The 16,988-nt window shown below is 47.6% G+C and overlaps 1 protein-coding gene across 4 annotated transcripts in view; it reads right to left on the bottom strand.

The window, feature by feature from the left end:
- Positions 1-364: 364 nt before the first annotated feature.
- Positions 365-16,988, bottom strand: part of MATN2 (matrilin 2) — a gene marked incomplete at its 3' end in the record, with an annotated part of 124,469 nt that continues 107,845 nt past the window's right edge. For 2 of the 4 annotated variants that reach the window (XM_080646582.1, XM_080646584.1), the window contains 9 exons: positions 14,413-14,535; positions 12,454-12,576; positions 10,444-10,566; positions 7,356-7,769; positions 4,762-4,914; positions 3,256-3,327; positions 2,805-2,939; positions 2,360-2,458; positions 365-911 (listed from right to left, as the gene is read on the bottom strand). In XM_080646582.1, the coding sequence (XP_080502708.1) occupies positions 856-911; positions 2,360-2,458; positions 2,805-2,939; positions 3,256-3,327; positions 4,762-4,914; positions 7,356-7,769; positions 10,444-10,566; positions 12,454-12,576; positions 14,413-14,535 (1,298 nt within the window). Of the gene's footprint in view, positions 912-2,273; positions 2,459-2,804; positions 2,940-3,255; positions 3,328-4,761; positions 4,915-7,355; positions 7,770-10,443; positions 10,567-12,453; positions 12,577-14,412; positions 14,536-16,988 lie in introns of those variants that run through there. The other 2 variants (XM_080646583.1, XM_080646585.1) reach the window with 2 other exon arrangements.

The raw sequence follows: 16,988 nt of genomic DNA, 5'->3' as shown, positions 1-16,988 counted from the left end.
TTTAAATGCTGTGTATTATTTCTGAGTTATGGATTATGCCACAATTCATCAGTTACTCTTCTGATGATCAGGTTGTTTCTAATTTGTGACTTTGGTAAACTCTAGCAACATTTTGGCATAGGTCTCATACCTGCTAAAATGCAGAGAGGCTAGAGTACAAGGTTGTGTACATTGTACAAGAGCCCCAGATTTCCACATCCTTACCAACGTGTTATAGTGAGACACTCATTTTTACCAAGCTATCGTTTTAACCTGCATTTTCCCGATTACCAGTGAGATTCAACATTTTTTTCATACGTATATTGGTCATATCTCATGTTTACATACCTTGCATTTAAAGTTAAACTAAGAATTTTACACAGAGTGCCATCTCTGAAGTGAACTTTAATATTGTATTAAAAAAACAAACTTGTTACACAAGTACATGTCCTATGATTTTATGCATACGTCCATATACATATATCAAGGGAAAGTCCAATACAAAAAAATAGCTTTTCCTATGGCCAGTGTTCCACAGCAGTAAGACCGTGCAAACTTTACTTTGTAGTCCAATGCAATTGCAACATTCTAAGGGAGGACGGGGCAAAGCAAATCATGTCCACAGTATGTTACAGAGTATCTTGCATAGCTTATTTGTTCTCATGGTGGTCAACTCATTTTAGGATTCTGAAGGATTTTTTTTCTCATTAAATTTATACAAGTTAGTGTCTACTTTTTGCCTTTGTGCCATAGCAAACCAGCTTTCTCAGTACTAATCATGTTTACAACCTTACAGAATTAGCGACAGCCTGAGCTTCGGGGCTCTGAACCACTTCCGTTGTACAATGACATACAAATACAGAGTATTTTGAATCTTCATCTGTATCTGAGACGATTTTCTAGGGCTTCCATTCTCTGTGTCATTTCTTCTAGTACATCTCAAATTAAGGAAGAGGAATCGTTCATTTTTATTTACATTTAAATATCACTTGATTTACCTACATAAAAATTTGTCCTAAAAATATAAGGCTTTCCCCCTCCTGTTTCTGTTAAGTATTTTTAAAACCTGACTTGTAAATTTATACTGTTAACACATGCTACCAAGACTGTAAGTGTTTTTTGGAGTTAAAACATCAAAGCAGGATAGCTTGGTTCAAATTATTTTTCTTCTTCATTTCTCATCAGACCTCTGTTACTTATAAATTAGTTTGCAGTAGCACACCTCTGAGAGCCAGAATTGGTAATGTTGGTAATGTGGTGAAGAGAATAAAAGGATTAAGCGATGGAAAGTAAGATAAGTCCGGGGAGAGAGATGGGGAGTTTTCACTTATGTCAGGTATGGCCGAAGGGTAGCAACCTTGAAGATTGCCGACCTGTGCTCTTTGATATAAAACTTCCTTAGTCTCTTGTGAAGGAGACTCTCAGGGTTGAGGTGGGAAAAGGAAGAGGAGAGTCTGGCTCATTCGAATAAGCATTTGTCTTCCTCCTTGTAAGCTCCTTAATACCTTCCACCTGCCCTCTTGGTGGCAGAATGAGAGCCCAGATGTGTTAATCAGTCATATTTTTTTAGGGGGCCATATTCCCAGTTTTCAGAAAGGTAATTGCTATATGTTGTTCCTTATTGAAAGCCACTGACACAGAAATAGTTCTGAATTAAACCATTTCCCTACTGACTGGCTGATCCAAGATAGATACAAGCCAGCTTTAGTACACTGACTAATTTTAAGTTCAGAGCAGTTTGCAGGCTGTTCCGTGTGTAAAGTGCTAAATCTTCATTTCTCCGTTATCCCAAAGCATTCCTCTTATTTGTAATATTGTTTTAATGAATCATTGGATCCTGCTGTTCCCTTGGTGTGGAATGTTTCATCTTAGAGTGCTGATATAAAAGATCTTTGCTGCCAAACCAAAAGCCCAACCCCAGTCCTCTAGAAACTAAACACTGACCAAATGTGGCTACGGTGTGGGTTGGGGCCAAAGAAAAAATGTGGAGTTTAGATGGAGTTTGAAACCTCTTGGTTCTACAACGTGCTTTGCTCCTGATACTATATGTACCTTTGGTATACTTCAGATCGGGGCATAGCCTCCCATTTCTCCCAGGAGAGAGGGAGTTCATTCAACGTGTGTTTCTTTCCTTTGCGCACTGACTGGCCGACTGGCCTTACTGCTAAACCCTCCAGAACAGCAGACAGCAGCTATGCGCTGAGCCTTGCACTAAGCTTGGCTTGCCCTTGGCTCCCAGGCCCTACCAGGCTGCTTAAGAAAGAAGCCCTTCCCGGAGCTCACTGCTCTTGGCGTCATGGAAATAACTCCCTTTGTGCTTGGGATGGTTTGATAATGTTCTCTGCATTCCATACAGAAGCACAAAACCAGAAAAGGATATAGCGCTGTGTTAATTTTCTTACTTCCTCGTTTGCAAGGTTCTGGAACATTATAAGGTTTTCACATTTGCATTCATCAGGTTTGTCTTCCAAAGGACTTCCTGAGAAAGCAGATGGAAAGTGTTCACCTCTGTAAACCCACCAGATTTCCCAGACGCATAATAATGGGACTGAATCAGCATATGGAGGAAACCATAACGAAAGCAATGTTCAGCTTTTTCCACAGAGCCCGATCCCGTAAGCGCAGGGAAGCCTTCCAACTCCGAAGTGGCCTGTACTGTGGATGGGGAGACCACTTCAGTCCCTTTTTTAGGATCTCATTTTACTTACGTTCTCTCTTCCCCACCTGATTTCCTCGTTCCTCCTTTCCCTCTTTTACACGAGTTTGTTGGCAAGCTGGGAGGCGGTTATCAAGATAACCTACAGTAACATTCCACCAGGAATTACCTGAAGGTTTTGTGGCATGGGACAGTTTCTGTGCAGACCGTGACAGACTGTCTTCTTCAAACAGATACCTGTGTTGCACTGCAAAATTAGAACAGGAAAGTAGGTCTTGGATATTTATGGAGACTGGCTCAGATTCTGTAAAGAGAAAGACAAGTGAGGTCAAACCTGCCTAACACGGCTGTGGCGTAAAAAGCTGCCAGCGGTCAGTAAGGTACGTGGTGTTCCTAGCGTGGGGCACACAACTTGACTCTGGGGAAAACTTTGGCACTACGACTCAGAGAGGCTATTACCAAACACGGCTTAAGGTGTGGAGTCAGTGTTTCCTATCTGATCGAGGGGGGAAAGCCAGTTATAACTCAGATCTTGCTTTCATCTCTACAGCGTTTGTCTGGCGGGAAGCCATGGTGGGAGCTTCCACCAAAGGTTCTGAGAACACAGCTTTGTAACTTACCTGCTGGCTGGTGACCCCTCTTTGGCAATTCCCCAGCTGGGGAGTCCTGACTGCCGTCCGAGTCTTCCAGAGCTGAGAGGGAAAAGATGACCAAAAGGGATGACAGTTGTCCGCATGCACACGTGTCATTCAGGAAACTGGTCCCAGACTGGCTCCTTACCTACCTGATGTAACCCAGGGTATTTCGGTTTTATTTGCTAACACCACAGATCCAAAAAGCACTTGACTACAAAGATGATCTGAGACCACTCGAGAGTTCTCTACTGGGGGACGCCTGGACCCCTTACGTGCTTCTTAAGAATGCCCCCCAAATATCATGTGTAGGAGGTGAGGTGGGTGAAGTTCAAGCATCAAGTTGCAGTGGCAACAGGTCTTCTTGAGGCTTTTCCACTGGAATGGGCCTTATCACTTGGTCTGGCCCTGCCAAGGCAACCACAGGGCTCAAAATTCAGTAAGTGTAGGAGCTTTGTCCACAGCAACGTAAATGTGTATTAAGTAAATTACATCATGCCGACGGATCCCGAGAATTCTCTCTTCATGTTACACAGTGTTTTACAAAGTACCAGTACCATACTTTAAAAAGATACTAGCTTGTAAGAACATGTAATAAATAACTTCAAAATGGAATGGGTATTTAGTTTTAAAGCAAGCCTTTAACGTTTATGTAAAACGTTTTTCGTACTCATTCAATAGAAACTTAACTGGCCACTGGGTAAAGCTAGCAATAAAAGTACTGGTCCGCAATGTGTTAAGTGAGTGATGTTACAAATACCCAAATGGCCCTTGGCCGAAAAAGGTTCCCCACCCCTGGCCTAGAGGCAAAACATTATCTCTCAGATTAGAAATCTGAAAGGTCTTCCCTCCCTGGTCCCCTTCCTCCACTGTGTTTTTCCTTTAGAGAGGAATAAGGTACATCACTTAGACTGGGATTTTACTGGTGACTGAACCCGAGACACGAATAAAAGGGAAAATGGGCAGAACTGCTATATGTCAGCATGCCTGACATGTGGCACAGTAAACGAGGAAAGCGGAGGGAGCTCGTGTACATAAATCTAAATCCTAACGGCAGCCTAGTGTTCTACACGCAGGTGGAGCCCACGCCCGGAGACATTCTTTAATTTTAGACAGTGGACCAGAAAGGCTGCCATCCCTTTCCACCCCGCTTACTAGTACAGGCATACCCTGAAATTGCGCATCAGCCCTCCCCACTTAGAAAATGGTTTCTTAAATGACCGTCTCTAAAGGTGTTTTGTGAGGATTAAATATGCCAGTGTGTCGAAGCGCTATCACTGCTCAGCACAGCATCACCACGCCATGTTGGCTGTTCCTTTTGTCTTCTCTGACCCCTCTCCCGCCCTCTGTGCGTAGTGTTTACAGGTGTCACTGGCCCTGCACCGCAGGGAGACACTTTTCTGAGCACCTTGAAGGAATGGGTTGAGAATTTCTCGTTCAAGGGTTCATGCTGCCCCGTTCGCTAAGATCTCTCCTAGACATAAGCTACAGTACCTTCACATATGCCTTTCTTTAGCTTTTCACTTATCTCGCCCATTGTGCTGAAGTCTTCGGCATAGAAGAGATGCTTGTCCGTGGGCTTGGAGGCAATCTCCTGCAGTTCTTCCTCAATGGCTTTTCCTACCCCGACAGCATACATGGTTATGCCTTCAGTGCAGAGCACAGGAAGAACAAGGTGGTTAGAGCTGTGTTCTCTGGGAAGTTATGCATACTGCACCCAAAGCTAGATGCTAAATGGTGTGGTTTCCATGTCAACCTCACTTTATTTTTTCACCATTTTTATGTTGGCTCTGTGAGCAAAAGACAGGAATCCAAGAAAGGTTTGGGAGCTGGACCACCATCCTGTTGCTTGGCTGTGGGCAAGGTCACTTAACAAATCGTACCTTTCCCTTGAATTAGCCTGTGCGTAGAGTGGAACGGAGCTATGGCTCACTGACTGGGAATCTCCTGGGAGAAGTCTAAGAGACAGGCATTTTATGACCTCCTACCCGTTTCTACCTCCAATGGTACCGGATAGGAACTGTAAGTGAACTGGGCCAGGTGAGGCTGCGTTCTGCCCACTGCCCTTGGGAAGACAGAGCCTTGGGAGGAGGTGCCAAGCTGAAAAGGAGGACCCGCAGACCCGTAAAGTGGAAAGCCCCAAAGTCAGGGAAAAAAGAACAAACCCTAGAATCAACATTAGATATCCAAAGAGATACAGGATGGCTCCAAAAGCTTTTCAAATTATCAGTCACTAGACTCTGTGCCCTGTAGACTCTCTATGTGAAAGTAAAACAATAAGAACTTAAGTTCTACTTGACTGTCAGAATTTTTCACCACTGATATCTTATTGTGGCTAATTCATTAGACTAGATATATTTTTTTAAATACACATAAAAATGGCTCTTTAAGCCAATGGGCAAGAGTTATTATGCCTTGTTCTAAGTCTGAGTAAGGTCAATAGTCAAGTTCAGCATACTTGTCTAAGAGCCCAGTGAGTTTATGTACAACTTCCTAAAAAGGATAATTACTATTTCAAGATTGTGTTAGCTATGCATAGGAATAATTAAATTCATTAGAAGATGTCTCTTCAGATACATTTGTTGATTCAAGAACCAAATAAAGGTGTTTCTCCTACCACCTGCCTTGGGGTGATTGGTGGAAATGTGAGTTGAGGGAAAAAGAAAGGTAGATTGATCTCAATGTGACAAATGAAAGGGTCAACCACGGTCTTTGGACACAGGTGCTTTCCCCAGTATTTTGAGGATGCAGCTCTAGGGACCCATGGGTTTGACCTGAGTTTTTACAAGCTAGTCTAGAAGCAGAGGAGCTGGGAGTGAGCGGGCACCAGATGATTTAGGCAGGACACTTCGTGGCTGCTACTCTTGAGCACAGAAAGGTGTGACTAGTGAGGGAAGCAATGTCACTGCACTGGCCTCCTTACAAAGAGTAACTGGATGCCCATGTGAACCAGCCTTTCTGGAGAGGATGGAGCTCACCCAAGGGCTCGCTGGCACTTCCCCTCCTTGTTCACTCGGCAAGCACTAGTCACGCATGTGCTACGTGCCCGGCACTGGGTCTGAAAAGTCTCGGATGAAGCCCTGGTCTGTGCATCCCCTTTTCTGCTTGGTAAGACCTGCTAAAGCAATATGCCCTCACCAAGTTCCCAAAGAAAGTGGCTTTTCAGCGAACTGCTTCACAACCTCAAGTTTCCTCATCTCCCCAAAGAAGTCAGACACTTGGCCTTAAGCTGTCTCTCCCAACCTAGCTTTTGGGTTTCCTTTTCCAAGGGCCATACTCGTCTGCCACACTTCACACCTGCCCACCACTGAAATAACCTCCAGTCCCCGCTGCATCATACAACTCGGAGAAGAGGCGAGTTCTACTGAGCAATGAGAGCTTAGTCATGATCTCCCAACAGTTTGATTTTCTCAAAAGCTAACTTTTGCCTCTTGCAAACACAAGACCATTTGCTCTCCCACGGCTGTTGTGCTTTCACTGTTCACTTGCAGTATTAGTTTCGTTTTGTAAAGTATCAGGCTGGCCAGTGTGGCTCAGGGGTTCAGTGTCGACCCAGGAAACAACAGGTCACCAGTTCGATTCCTGGTCAGGGCACATGCCCGGGCTGTGGGCTTGATTCCATGGGCGGAGTGCAGGAGGCAGCTTATTGATGAAGTTTCTCATCAACGTATCTCTCTATTCCTCTCTAAAACCAACAACTTTTTTTTTAAGTATCAGAAAAGTTCCACCAGGAATCTATTTTTACCAGTGTTTGGGGACTGTTGTGTATTTGTCTGTGGTAAAGAGCACGTGTAGGATTGATTCTCTCCACGGGAGGTCACCCCCAGGCTGGTGAAGTGCAGTAGATGATTTCTCAGGTGTGGGGTCTGTGTCTGGGCTAATGGCCAGTCTGCAACCCTTCTGCATCCTTCCCGACCCGTAACTCCCTGTAAGGCCTCTAGAGGGCAGTGTGGGAGAGGTGTGTAACAGCGGTCGGCGGAGAGCCTCTGTACACTCAGAATCTCCCTCCGGTGGCCAGCTGTGACCACCACGTGAGCTTAAGCAACCTGAACCTTGAGTGGTGTCAACCGCTCCTCCATCCACATTACCATTGGCCTTGGCTTTACTGGCCCACTCGGCGACGTCATCCTGAGCCCGTCCGTCGGTGAACACGATGGCCACCCGGGGCACCCGTGCAGAGAGAGGCCTGGCCCCTTCTAGTTGCGTGAAACTCCTCTCAAACATGTGTTTCAGGGCCAGCCCCGTCATGGAGCCCTTGCCCATGTATTTCATGTGGGCCACGGCTTTTTTCATGTCCTTGGCCGAGCTGAAGTTCCTCAGGGTAAACTCCGTGCGGACCTGTGTGGAATACTGCAGCAGCCCCACTCGAGCGGCTTTGGGGGAAACCACCAGGGAATCTATAATTCCAGTGACAAACTGCTTCACAATCTCAAAATTATCTTCTCCGAGGCTCTTGGATCCATCGATCACAAAGACCAGATCAATGGGGCCTTCAGAGCATCCTGTGAGAACGAAAGGAAAGCTGAGATAGGGTGTTTAAACAATTACTTATGCACAAGAGTAGAAGACAATTATGCTTCCGTTGGAGGCACAACCACTTTGGAGAACCACCTTCGTTCTCTAGACAACATGCAGCCACAAGGTGTTGGGAGAGACGCACAGCAGAGGCCGAAACTAGGGCACCAGGCCCCCTGCGCCCTGGGCACGGACAGCCAGGTCTGGAGGGACTTGTGTAAAGGACACTGAAGGGCCTGACAGCACCCAAAAGCTTCCGTAACTTGACTCCAGGAGGCTGCCCCCACCCAGTGCTGGCATCCTGACCGACAGCCGAGAGGAAATCCTTACAATGCAGCTCCGCCACCACCTTTCCAGGGAGCTTCACCGTAACCCAGCCTGTACTGGTTACTCCGTGTGCCCCCTCACACACACATTTATTCAACGAAAACCTGCTTATTGAGCATGTGCTTCACGCAAGGCAGGAGGCGCAGCAGGACTGCCACGGAGACCAAGATGAAGCCCCGGCTCTCCCCCGCGTGTCGTCCAGGGCACCCCACACGCTGTGCGTCGTGTGTGGTCTTCTCCTCCAGCCGGCCAGTTCCTCCACATGGGGGGCCATATCTCATTCATTTCTGCACCCCCCAAGCCTGGCGCACAGTAGGTATTCAACAAATGCTTGTTGACAAAATAAAGGAGGTGGTGTCCACTGGGTAGCACGCCTGTGAGTGCCCTACTGACCTAGAAAAACTTAAAAATGAATTATCACTGTGAATTCTTTATCTACACGAAAGCTTTCCAGGCAACTCAGATGGTTGACAGTAAAAGCTTTATGCAAATACTTAAGCAATCCGGGTGTGGAGAGATTTTTTTTTGTTACTTAGGGCTGCATAAGACATTTACAGATCCAAATGGGTGATCTCATAATTCTCTGTTACATATCAAGCAGCTGTCTAATCTTTGAACGTGAAGCACAATAAATAAACAAGGCACACACATGCAGAAATACGTCTATGCCTGGCCTGAGTGACATGCTAGTGTGCGTGTGTGTTGGGGGGTTGGGTTCGTCTCTCCATTAAGTGCTCGTCCTCATCACTCACCTTATTGATTCTTTATTAGTGAACGAGGAAAAGGCTAATTCAGAGCTTCATGTACATTCATAGCCTGTTCCTGAATCAACCAAAAAAAAACCCCACAAACAAACAAAAAGCCACTCAGGCGGGGTGCGTGTGGATCCCTGGCAGATTTCAGAAATACTGGAATAATTTCATATCAGTGAGTGCCTTTTCCCCTCTTCCTCATCTCCTCTTTCCTCCCAGAACCAGGGGCACAGGAGCTTCTCCAGGAAACAAGAACGCTGGATGGCGTGAAGGACGTGGGGGAGAGGTGCCCGCCTCTGGCCTCAGACCCGGGAGGGCTGCAGCCCATGTGCTGGCTGCGGCTTTGCAGGAGGGCCACTCCACCTTCCCTTGGTAGTTAAGTCAACTGATTTGCTTTTCTCAGAGTTCCCGGATTTCAGGGTTGAACAGAACCTTTAAAGGTCGCCTCGTGCAGCCCCCCTGCTGCTGACATCTTTGCAGGCAGCCATTCAGAGGGCCTGAGCACCTCTCCTGAGGAACGCACCCCTCTCCCTGAAGCCCGTCTCCGGACAGCTCTGCCCTTGATGACAATAGCTGTCATTTGTCAAGCACTGAGAATGGGCCAGCACTGGGCTAAGCACCTTTAAATATATGATCTAATTTATTCTTCACACTATAGAGAAAAAAAGGAGACTGAGAGAAGCTAAATTATCTGTCCAATTCACACACGTGTATGAATGGGGTTTAAATCCAGATCTGTCTGACCCAAAGCTCAGGATCTTCACTAATTAATCACACGGCTGCCCTGTGGGAAAGCGTCTTTGTCCTCCTGCTGAGCTGCAGCTTCTCCCAGTGACCTTTCCCTCCCTGGGGCAGGGGGAGGGCCCCAGAAATCATGACTGAGGTGACCGTCTCTTTGGTATTTGAATGGTGCCTCAAGTCTTTTTTTCTACAAAGACCCCAGTTTCTTCCTTTATTTTTGACTCATCACCATACCGAGCTTCCTCACCATGATGCTTTCTAAATTTTGTCTCTATCCTTTTTCTTAATTTTTTTCTACAAGGTAATATATGCACATGGAACAAAATTCAAACATTACCAAAGTATGTATGTATGTGTATGTGTATGTGTATGTGTATGTGTGTGTGTGTGTGTGTGTGTGTGTGTGTCCTCTCTCTCACCATATATGGTATGGTAGAGAGAGCCTCTTACAAAATATATCAATGGTAATATACTATAAAAACCATTCAGCTCCATGCTTTTTTCAGCTAAAATATCCTGGGAATACATCTAGAGCTTCTTCACTCTTTTTAACAGCTGTATAGTATTCTACCGTATAGTTGCACCATAATTTACCTGATCAGTCCCTTAGGCATGGACATTGACCTTGTTCCCAATTTTTTGCTGATACAAACAATGCTGCACAAAACGTTCTTATATACAGTCTATAGCTTTGGGAATACATGCACACAGTCATAGGATAAACTCCTACAAGCTGAATTGCCTTTAAATAATTGCCAAATGGCCCTTCTAAATGTTGCACCGATTCAGACACTTACTCCCAAACCTAATGAAAGCAGAAAGCCAAGTTCAGATCACTTACTCTTGCACCGTCTTCCATCCTCAGCTAGAATAAATCCCTCTGAGCATTTGCAGATGTAGGAATCGCCACGATGAACACAAATGTGCTCGCAGCCATGGTGGGTCGACTTGCAGATATCCTTCCCTGAGGAAAATGCAGAGCCGAGCAATCCCATCAGCGCAGAAACAAGCTGGGTTGAATAGTCATGTCAGGAGAGATCGCGAAAGCAATCCATTTTCCATCTCTGTTCAAACCTCCTCCACACATCATTCCCTTCAGGACAGGGCATGGGGCGGGGACACGCCCCGCAGAAAGCTCTCACTCCCCCAAGCCTGAATGGTAAGGTGGGTGACCGGTGTCCTGAATTTATTATTAATTTTTTGAATTGTTCGACCTGCATTGGATTTTGATTTTCCCAAACTACTGATTTTTCCCCATAGACATCCCCAGCACTCCTGTTTTAATAGTCTAATCGAACATTTCTCATTTTTAAACTCTTCAAAGTAGTTACAGCCCTTTAATCTTCACAACGTCCTGTGATAAGAGGAAGGCAGGAATAACTGTGCCAATGTACAAATGAAAAAGCTCACAAAGTTTCACAGATGCCAGAGCGCAGCAAGCTGAGGACACGGGTGAGGCACTGTCTGGGGTCCTCCCCCTCATGGCAAGAAAGCCTGTGGCTCTTTCCTGTCATTAGCTCCCTAAAAGGGAAGCTTCCTCCGAACAAACCATACTCCAGATCCCTCTAGAACGTGGAATGGAGGGATTTGATTTAGCAATTAAATTCCAGAGGTAGAAGTTGTACTAACCAAGCAACAAATGTGCTGAGTGAATAGATGGTGCGAGTGTGTATGTTTGCATTTATAGGAAAAGAAATAAAAGCATGTGCAAACGGCTCGGGCAGGCCTAATGGGCAGAATTGTAGACATGGTCTCCATAGAAAGGATGCTGCTGCCTGGGGGGAGAACAGGGTCGTTCAGCAAGCCCTGCAGAGCGAGGCCAGGGTCCCGCAGGCACCCCAGAGTTCTCGCTCAAGGTAGGAGCCTTTCTTGCTGGTGGAAGAGAAGAGCAAGGAGTTACATCTAACCCAGGTTTGTTGACACATGGAGTGACCCCAATTACCTCAAAGGAGTATGAGGAAATACCCCCACATCCACCTCAAAAGCAAACGAGTTTATTGTGCCTTGATTTCAAAAGGGCCCTTCTGCCCACTGGAACAGAGAGTCACAAAAGCAGGTAGATAGTGTTGAAACCCAGCCCCGCCCCCGCCCCGAAGTAGGATTAACAGCTCAGAATCTCACTGTGGAGAAAAATCCCTGTCCTATGCGCTTTTTTTTTTTTTCTCACCCGAATATATGTTTATTGACTTGAGAGAGAGAGGAAGGAAGAGAAAAAAAACATCGATTGGTTACCTCCCCCATGAGCCCCAAATGGGTATTGAACAGGGGTGGACAAACTTTTTGACTCGAGGGCCACAATGGGTTCTTAAACTGGACCGGAGGGCCGGGACAAAAGCATGGATGGAGTGTTTGTGTGAACTAATATAAATTCAAAGTAAAGGAGCGGAGGGGAGAGCAAGAGAACCCTCCGCTCTTTCGGCTCCGCAGGCCGGATAGAACAGCTGAACGGGCCGGATCCGGCCCGTGGGCCGTAGTTTGCCCACGGCTGGTATTAAATCTACGTATCTGCCCTGACCAGGAATCAAACCGGCAACCTTCTGGTGTACGGGACGATGCTCCAACCAGCTGAGCCACCCAATCAGGGTGCCCGCGCTCTTCTAATGCCCACCTCACCGAGCTCGAGTGTCTCTGCCTCTGTCTTTGGGTGCTGTGATGGTTAATTTTCTGTGCTATGGTCAAACAGCAGTCCAGATGTTGCAATGAAGGTATTGCTCAGATGAGATTAACATTTACATCAGTAGACTTTGAGTAAAGTAGGGTATCTTCCATATTGTGGTGGGCCTCACCTAATCAGTAGAAGGCTTTAAGTCTCACAGAGGGACAAGTTCAGCTCTACCTGGAGGTCACTTACTTCTGCAGCGTTTCCCATCCTCAGCGAGCCGGAACCCCTCCAAGCACTTGCAGCTGTAAGACTCCCCACTGTTCACACAAATGTGCTCACAGCCGTGGTCTACTGCTTGGCAGACATCTTTCCCTGAGGACAGCAGAGCAAGTTAAAATAATTTCATCAACGTAAAGTTTCCCCCGCTTCACCTCAGAGGGTCCATTCATCTAAGCCCCAGGCTCCAGAGTCTCCTGAGCTCAGTGGTCCATGGGGAGGACCGTGAACTTGAGGATGAAGTTCGGGGGCTCTGATTTAGGCTAATTCAAACCCACTCCCTGTCGCCACTGTCCTCACTCACCAGCATCTAATTCAGTGTCTCATAAAAATGCAGTCCATCACCTGCTTTCTGCAGATGCAGTTTCTTCTGCCAGAAAGGAAACATTTTGGTCTGGCTACTTAGGAAATTAAACCTCCATTTAGATTAGCAGCACTGAAATCTAATTTTGGCCTTGTCCCTGACACATCACGTGACTCAGAAGAATCACATAACCCTCTGGAGCAGCGGTCACCAACCGGTGGTCCGTGAGGTCCGAAAGGTTGGTGACCGCTGCTCAGGAGCCTTACCTTTCCTGTCTGAAAAATGAGAGTAATAATTCCAGGTACCCATCTCTGTAAACAGGACTTGCCCTTTGAAAAGTGCTCTGAGCAGCTTGAGAAAAGGTGATTGATAGGGATGGAAATCTCTTGCTCAGGGTCACACTCCCTTTTGATTATACAGAGACTAGAGGCCTGGTGCACGAATTCATGCACGGGTGGGGCCCACCCCCGCACTCCCTATTGGAGCAATTGGGGGCGGGGCCAGCCAGGGGGGGGACCACAAGCAGTTGGTGGGCCAGCCCCGCCCCCGATCAGGGTGGGGGCGCTGATCAGGGGCAGGACTGGCGGGGGGAAGGCGCCACAGGCAGTTGGCAGGCCGGCCCGCCCCTTGGTCAAACTCCCGGTTGAACTCCTGCTCGAGGGGAAAATTTGCATATCAGCCTTTTATTATATAGGATGGGACTTGGCCCATCTAAGAGGCTTTGCTTTCTGAGACGTAAGAATGGCCTCCTCATATGGTGGTCTCTCTGAGGGATTTGTGCTCCTGGAAACAACAGCATTGTTAGAAATAAAGAAACAAAGGTGCAGAGAAGTTAAGCAACGTGCCCAGGTAATAAGTGGCAGAGACAGAAGTTGACAGAATCCTGGGTTTCAGATTGTACATCTTCCCATGAAGCCACGCTACTAGCCCACTGCCTCTTGCCTCAGGCATAAGGGAGCAACTTCCGTTATAGCTCTGGCCATGGCTTTTTTCATGCGTGCATTTGCTTGTGTTCTTTGTACTGCACTTTATTGTTTAGGAGAGTTTCAGATGCACCGAAAAATTGAAAAGATAGTACAGAAAGCCCCCGTAAACCCCCACACACAGTTCCCCTATAACATTTTCATTTAGTGTAATACATGTCATAAAGTTCACGGACCAATATTGATACAACAACTAATATCCACTAAAGTCCATAGTTTGTTTGCATTTCCTTAATTTTTTTTTGTTTTAGCAAATATTTTTATTGATTTCAGAGAGAAAGGGAAAGGGAGAAAGGGATAGAAACATCAATGATGAGATAGAATCATTGATCGGCTGCCTCCTGCACACCCCCTACTGGGGATAGAGCCCACAACCCGGGCATGTACCCCTGACTGGAATCAAACTGAGGACCCTTCAGTCTGCAGGCCGACGCTCTATCCACTGAGCCAAACCAGCTAGGGCTGCATTTCCTTAATTTTTACCCGCTGTCACTTTTCCGACCCAAGATCCCACCCAGGATCCCACATTGCATTTGGTGGTCATGCGGCATTGAAATGAGAGCAACGGATGACACAGGGGTCGGGATGGTGGGTTTCATGCAGAGGTCAGACACACTGATGGAGCCAACTCCGATCAAAACTTACTTCTGCAGGTTTTCCCGTCTTCCCGGAGCAGATACCCTTCCAAGCACTGGCACACGAAGGAGTCTCCACTGCTCACACAGGAATGCTCGCAACCGTGGTCCCCCAGAGCACAAGGGTCCAATCCTGAGAACCAAGTGGAATTAGAGAAACAGAGGGAGGAAATGATTCAGACATCAGCGACTTCTTCAACCTTTTTTTTTATATATATATTTTATTGATTTTTTACAGAGAGGAAGGGAGAGGGATAGAGAGTTAGAAACATCGATGAGAGAGAAGCATCGATCAGCTGCCTCCTGCACGCCCCCTACTGGGGATGTGCCCACAAGGTACATGCCCTTGACCAGAATCGAACCTGGGACCCTTCAGTCCGCAGGCCGACACTCTATCCACTGAGCCAAACCGGTTAGGGCGACTTCTTCAATCTTAAAAGGCACCTCAGACGCCTTCAACTAAAACAGTATCTAATTCCATAATGCACATTTCAAAGTAGGAAGCATGTCTATTCGTAAGAGCACATAAATTGAACAGTATCATCATCTTCCCAGGGAAAATGAACAGAAGACACAAAATGACAATTTACAACGGCGAGATACCAATGGCCTCTAAGTATCAGAAAGTAAGTTCAACTTCATTGGTTATCCTATCATGTAAATAACGTATGTACGTACCAGTATCTACTTGGATATGTATGTATGTGTCACACTCAGGTAGCCCATTCATTCATCCGTTCACTCGGTTAACAATATTTCACGAGTCCCTACTGTGTGAGACAGGCACTCTCCCAGGCAGGGGAGACACCAATAAAACAAAGTTTCTGTCTTTGTGAAGCTTACACTTGGCAGCAGGGGTGCAAAGGAAGCGGGGGGAGGGGAGAGATCATCAACAGACAGACAAATATGTGTCAGATGGGGAAACGTGCTTTGGAGGAAAAGCAGGCTGAGGGGCTAGAGCAGTGGTCGGCAAACTCATTAGTCCACAGAGCCAAATATCGACAGGACAACGATTGACATTTCTTTTGAGAGCCAAATTTTTTAAACTTAAACTTCTTCTAATGCCACTTCTTCAAAATAGACTCGCCCAGGCCGTGGTATTTTGTGGAAGAGCCACACTCAAGGGGCCAAAGAGCCGCATGTGGCTCGCGAGCCGCAGTTTGCCGACCACGGGGCTAGAGCATGCCTGCTGGGCTGGAGCCAGGGGAGCACCTGTCATTTACAGTCAGGTAAGGAAGGGGACACTGAGCAGAGCCCTGAAGAGATGACTGAGTGTATGGTATCTGCGGGAGAACAGCGCCCCCAAGAAAGAATCTGCAAACTGCAGAGGTAGACGCATCTTGGCATGTTTCAGGACAGGCAAAGAGAACAGTCTGATCCCGTCAACTGGAGCCTGGCAGGGCAGGGTGAGGGGCAGATCACCTGGGATCACAGGCAGCGGCTGCATCTAAGTGAGAAAGGCTCACTGGGGGGGAGGGGGGGTTGAGCAGTGGGATGACATAATCTGACCCAGCCCTCACGTTCAGAGACCCTCCCAAGTGTCCAGATTATTCTGTGCCTCCACCATCGTGAACCAAACGCCATCATCTGTGTCTTGGGCTGTGGCATCATTTACTGACGGGTTCTGCACACCCACTTTCACCCCCTCCAATCCATCCTCCCACCCCCACCCCTCAGCCTGAGTCCTCTTTCCAGCCTTTACAGCTTCCTGACAGTCTTGGGATGAGACAGAATCCTTGGCAAGGTTCGCAGGAACCCTGCACCTCACCTGGCCCTCCCCGCCCCCCCCTCCCACCACAGGGCTCTGCACGGCCACGCCTCTGCCCGGGGACTCCTTCCTCCTTCACCACCTCCAGATGTCTCCCTAACCTCCCGGGCCAGGGCCTCGAAGCCCAGGCATCTGCCCCTCTGGTGGTGTCACACCTGTCACTGAACGGTCCATCTGTGGTGGGGTTGGGTTTGTGCCGCCTGCTCCCTGGAGCATGCTCCCGTGGGCTCTGATCTCCAGAGAGCCTGGCCTGGATGCACCGTCTCTCCTGCATCTCCAGCATCAGCTCAGGGCCTGGCACACAGCAGCACCCCCCCCCCCCCCCGGGAGTACCCACTGAGCAAAAGGAAACCTTCCTCCGTGTTCCACTCTGAAAAGCGAGGGTAACAGACCCAGCTCCTGGGGATTCTGTGCAGCTGTTTTACTTGAGAACCAGTGGGTGTGGCTGCTGGCGCTCGGCTGGGCTCCGCGCTCTCCCACGCACCCGCCTTGCAGAGTGCACAGTTCACACTTGTTCAGCAAAGGGTCCAGTTTCCGCATGTCAGGGGCATTCGGGATCCCTTGTAAATTAAAGAGCCACACACGGGAAACTAGAGAATGCCCAAGTTACACTGCAGCTGACTCCTGAGCAGGCTGTCACTGCTTTCTACTCAACAAGTCTGGAAACCAACTTGAGCCAGCTTCTCCCCAGAGACAAAGGTGCTCCCCTCTAGGGAAGTACTTCAGTGGGTCCCTAACAGGCAAAGAGAGCCACCACCCCTGACTCACTAGGATGGGGTGCCTTAGCCCAGGGAGAACCGTGGGCACCCCAGCAAGGA

This window comes from Plecotus auritus (assembly GCF_963455305.1).
Source record: "Plecotus auritus genome assembly, chromosome: 11".
NCBI classification, from domain to species: Eukaryota; Metazoa; Chordata; class Mammalia; order Chiroptera; family Vespertilionidae; genus Plecotus; species Plecotus auritus.
Note: the sequence above shows the minus strand (reverse complement) of the source record. Positions and strands in the feature narration are given on the sequence as shown.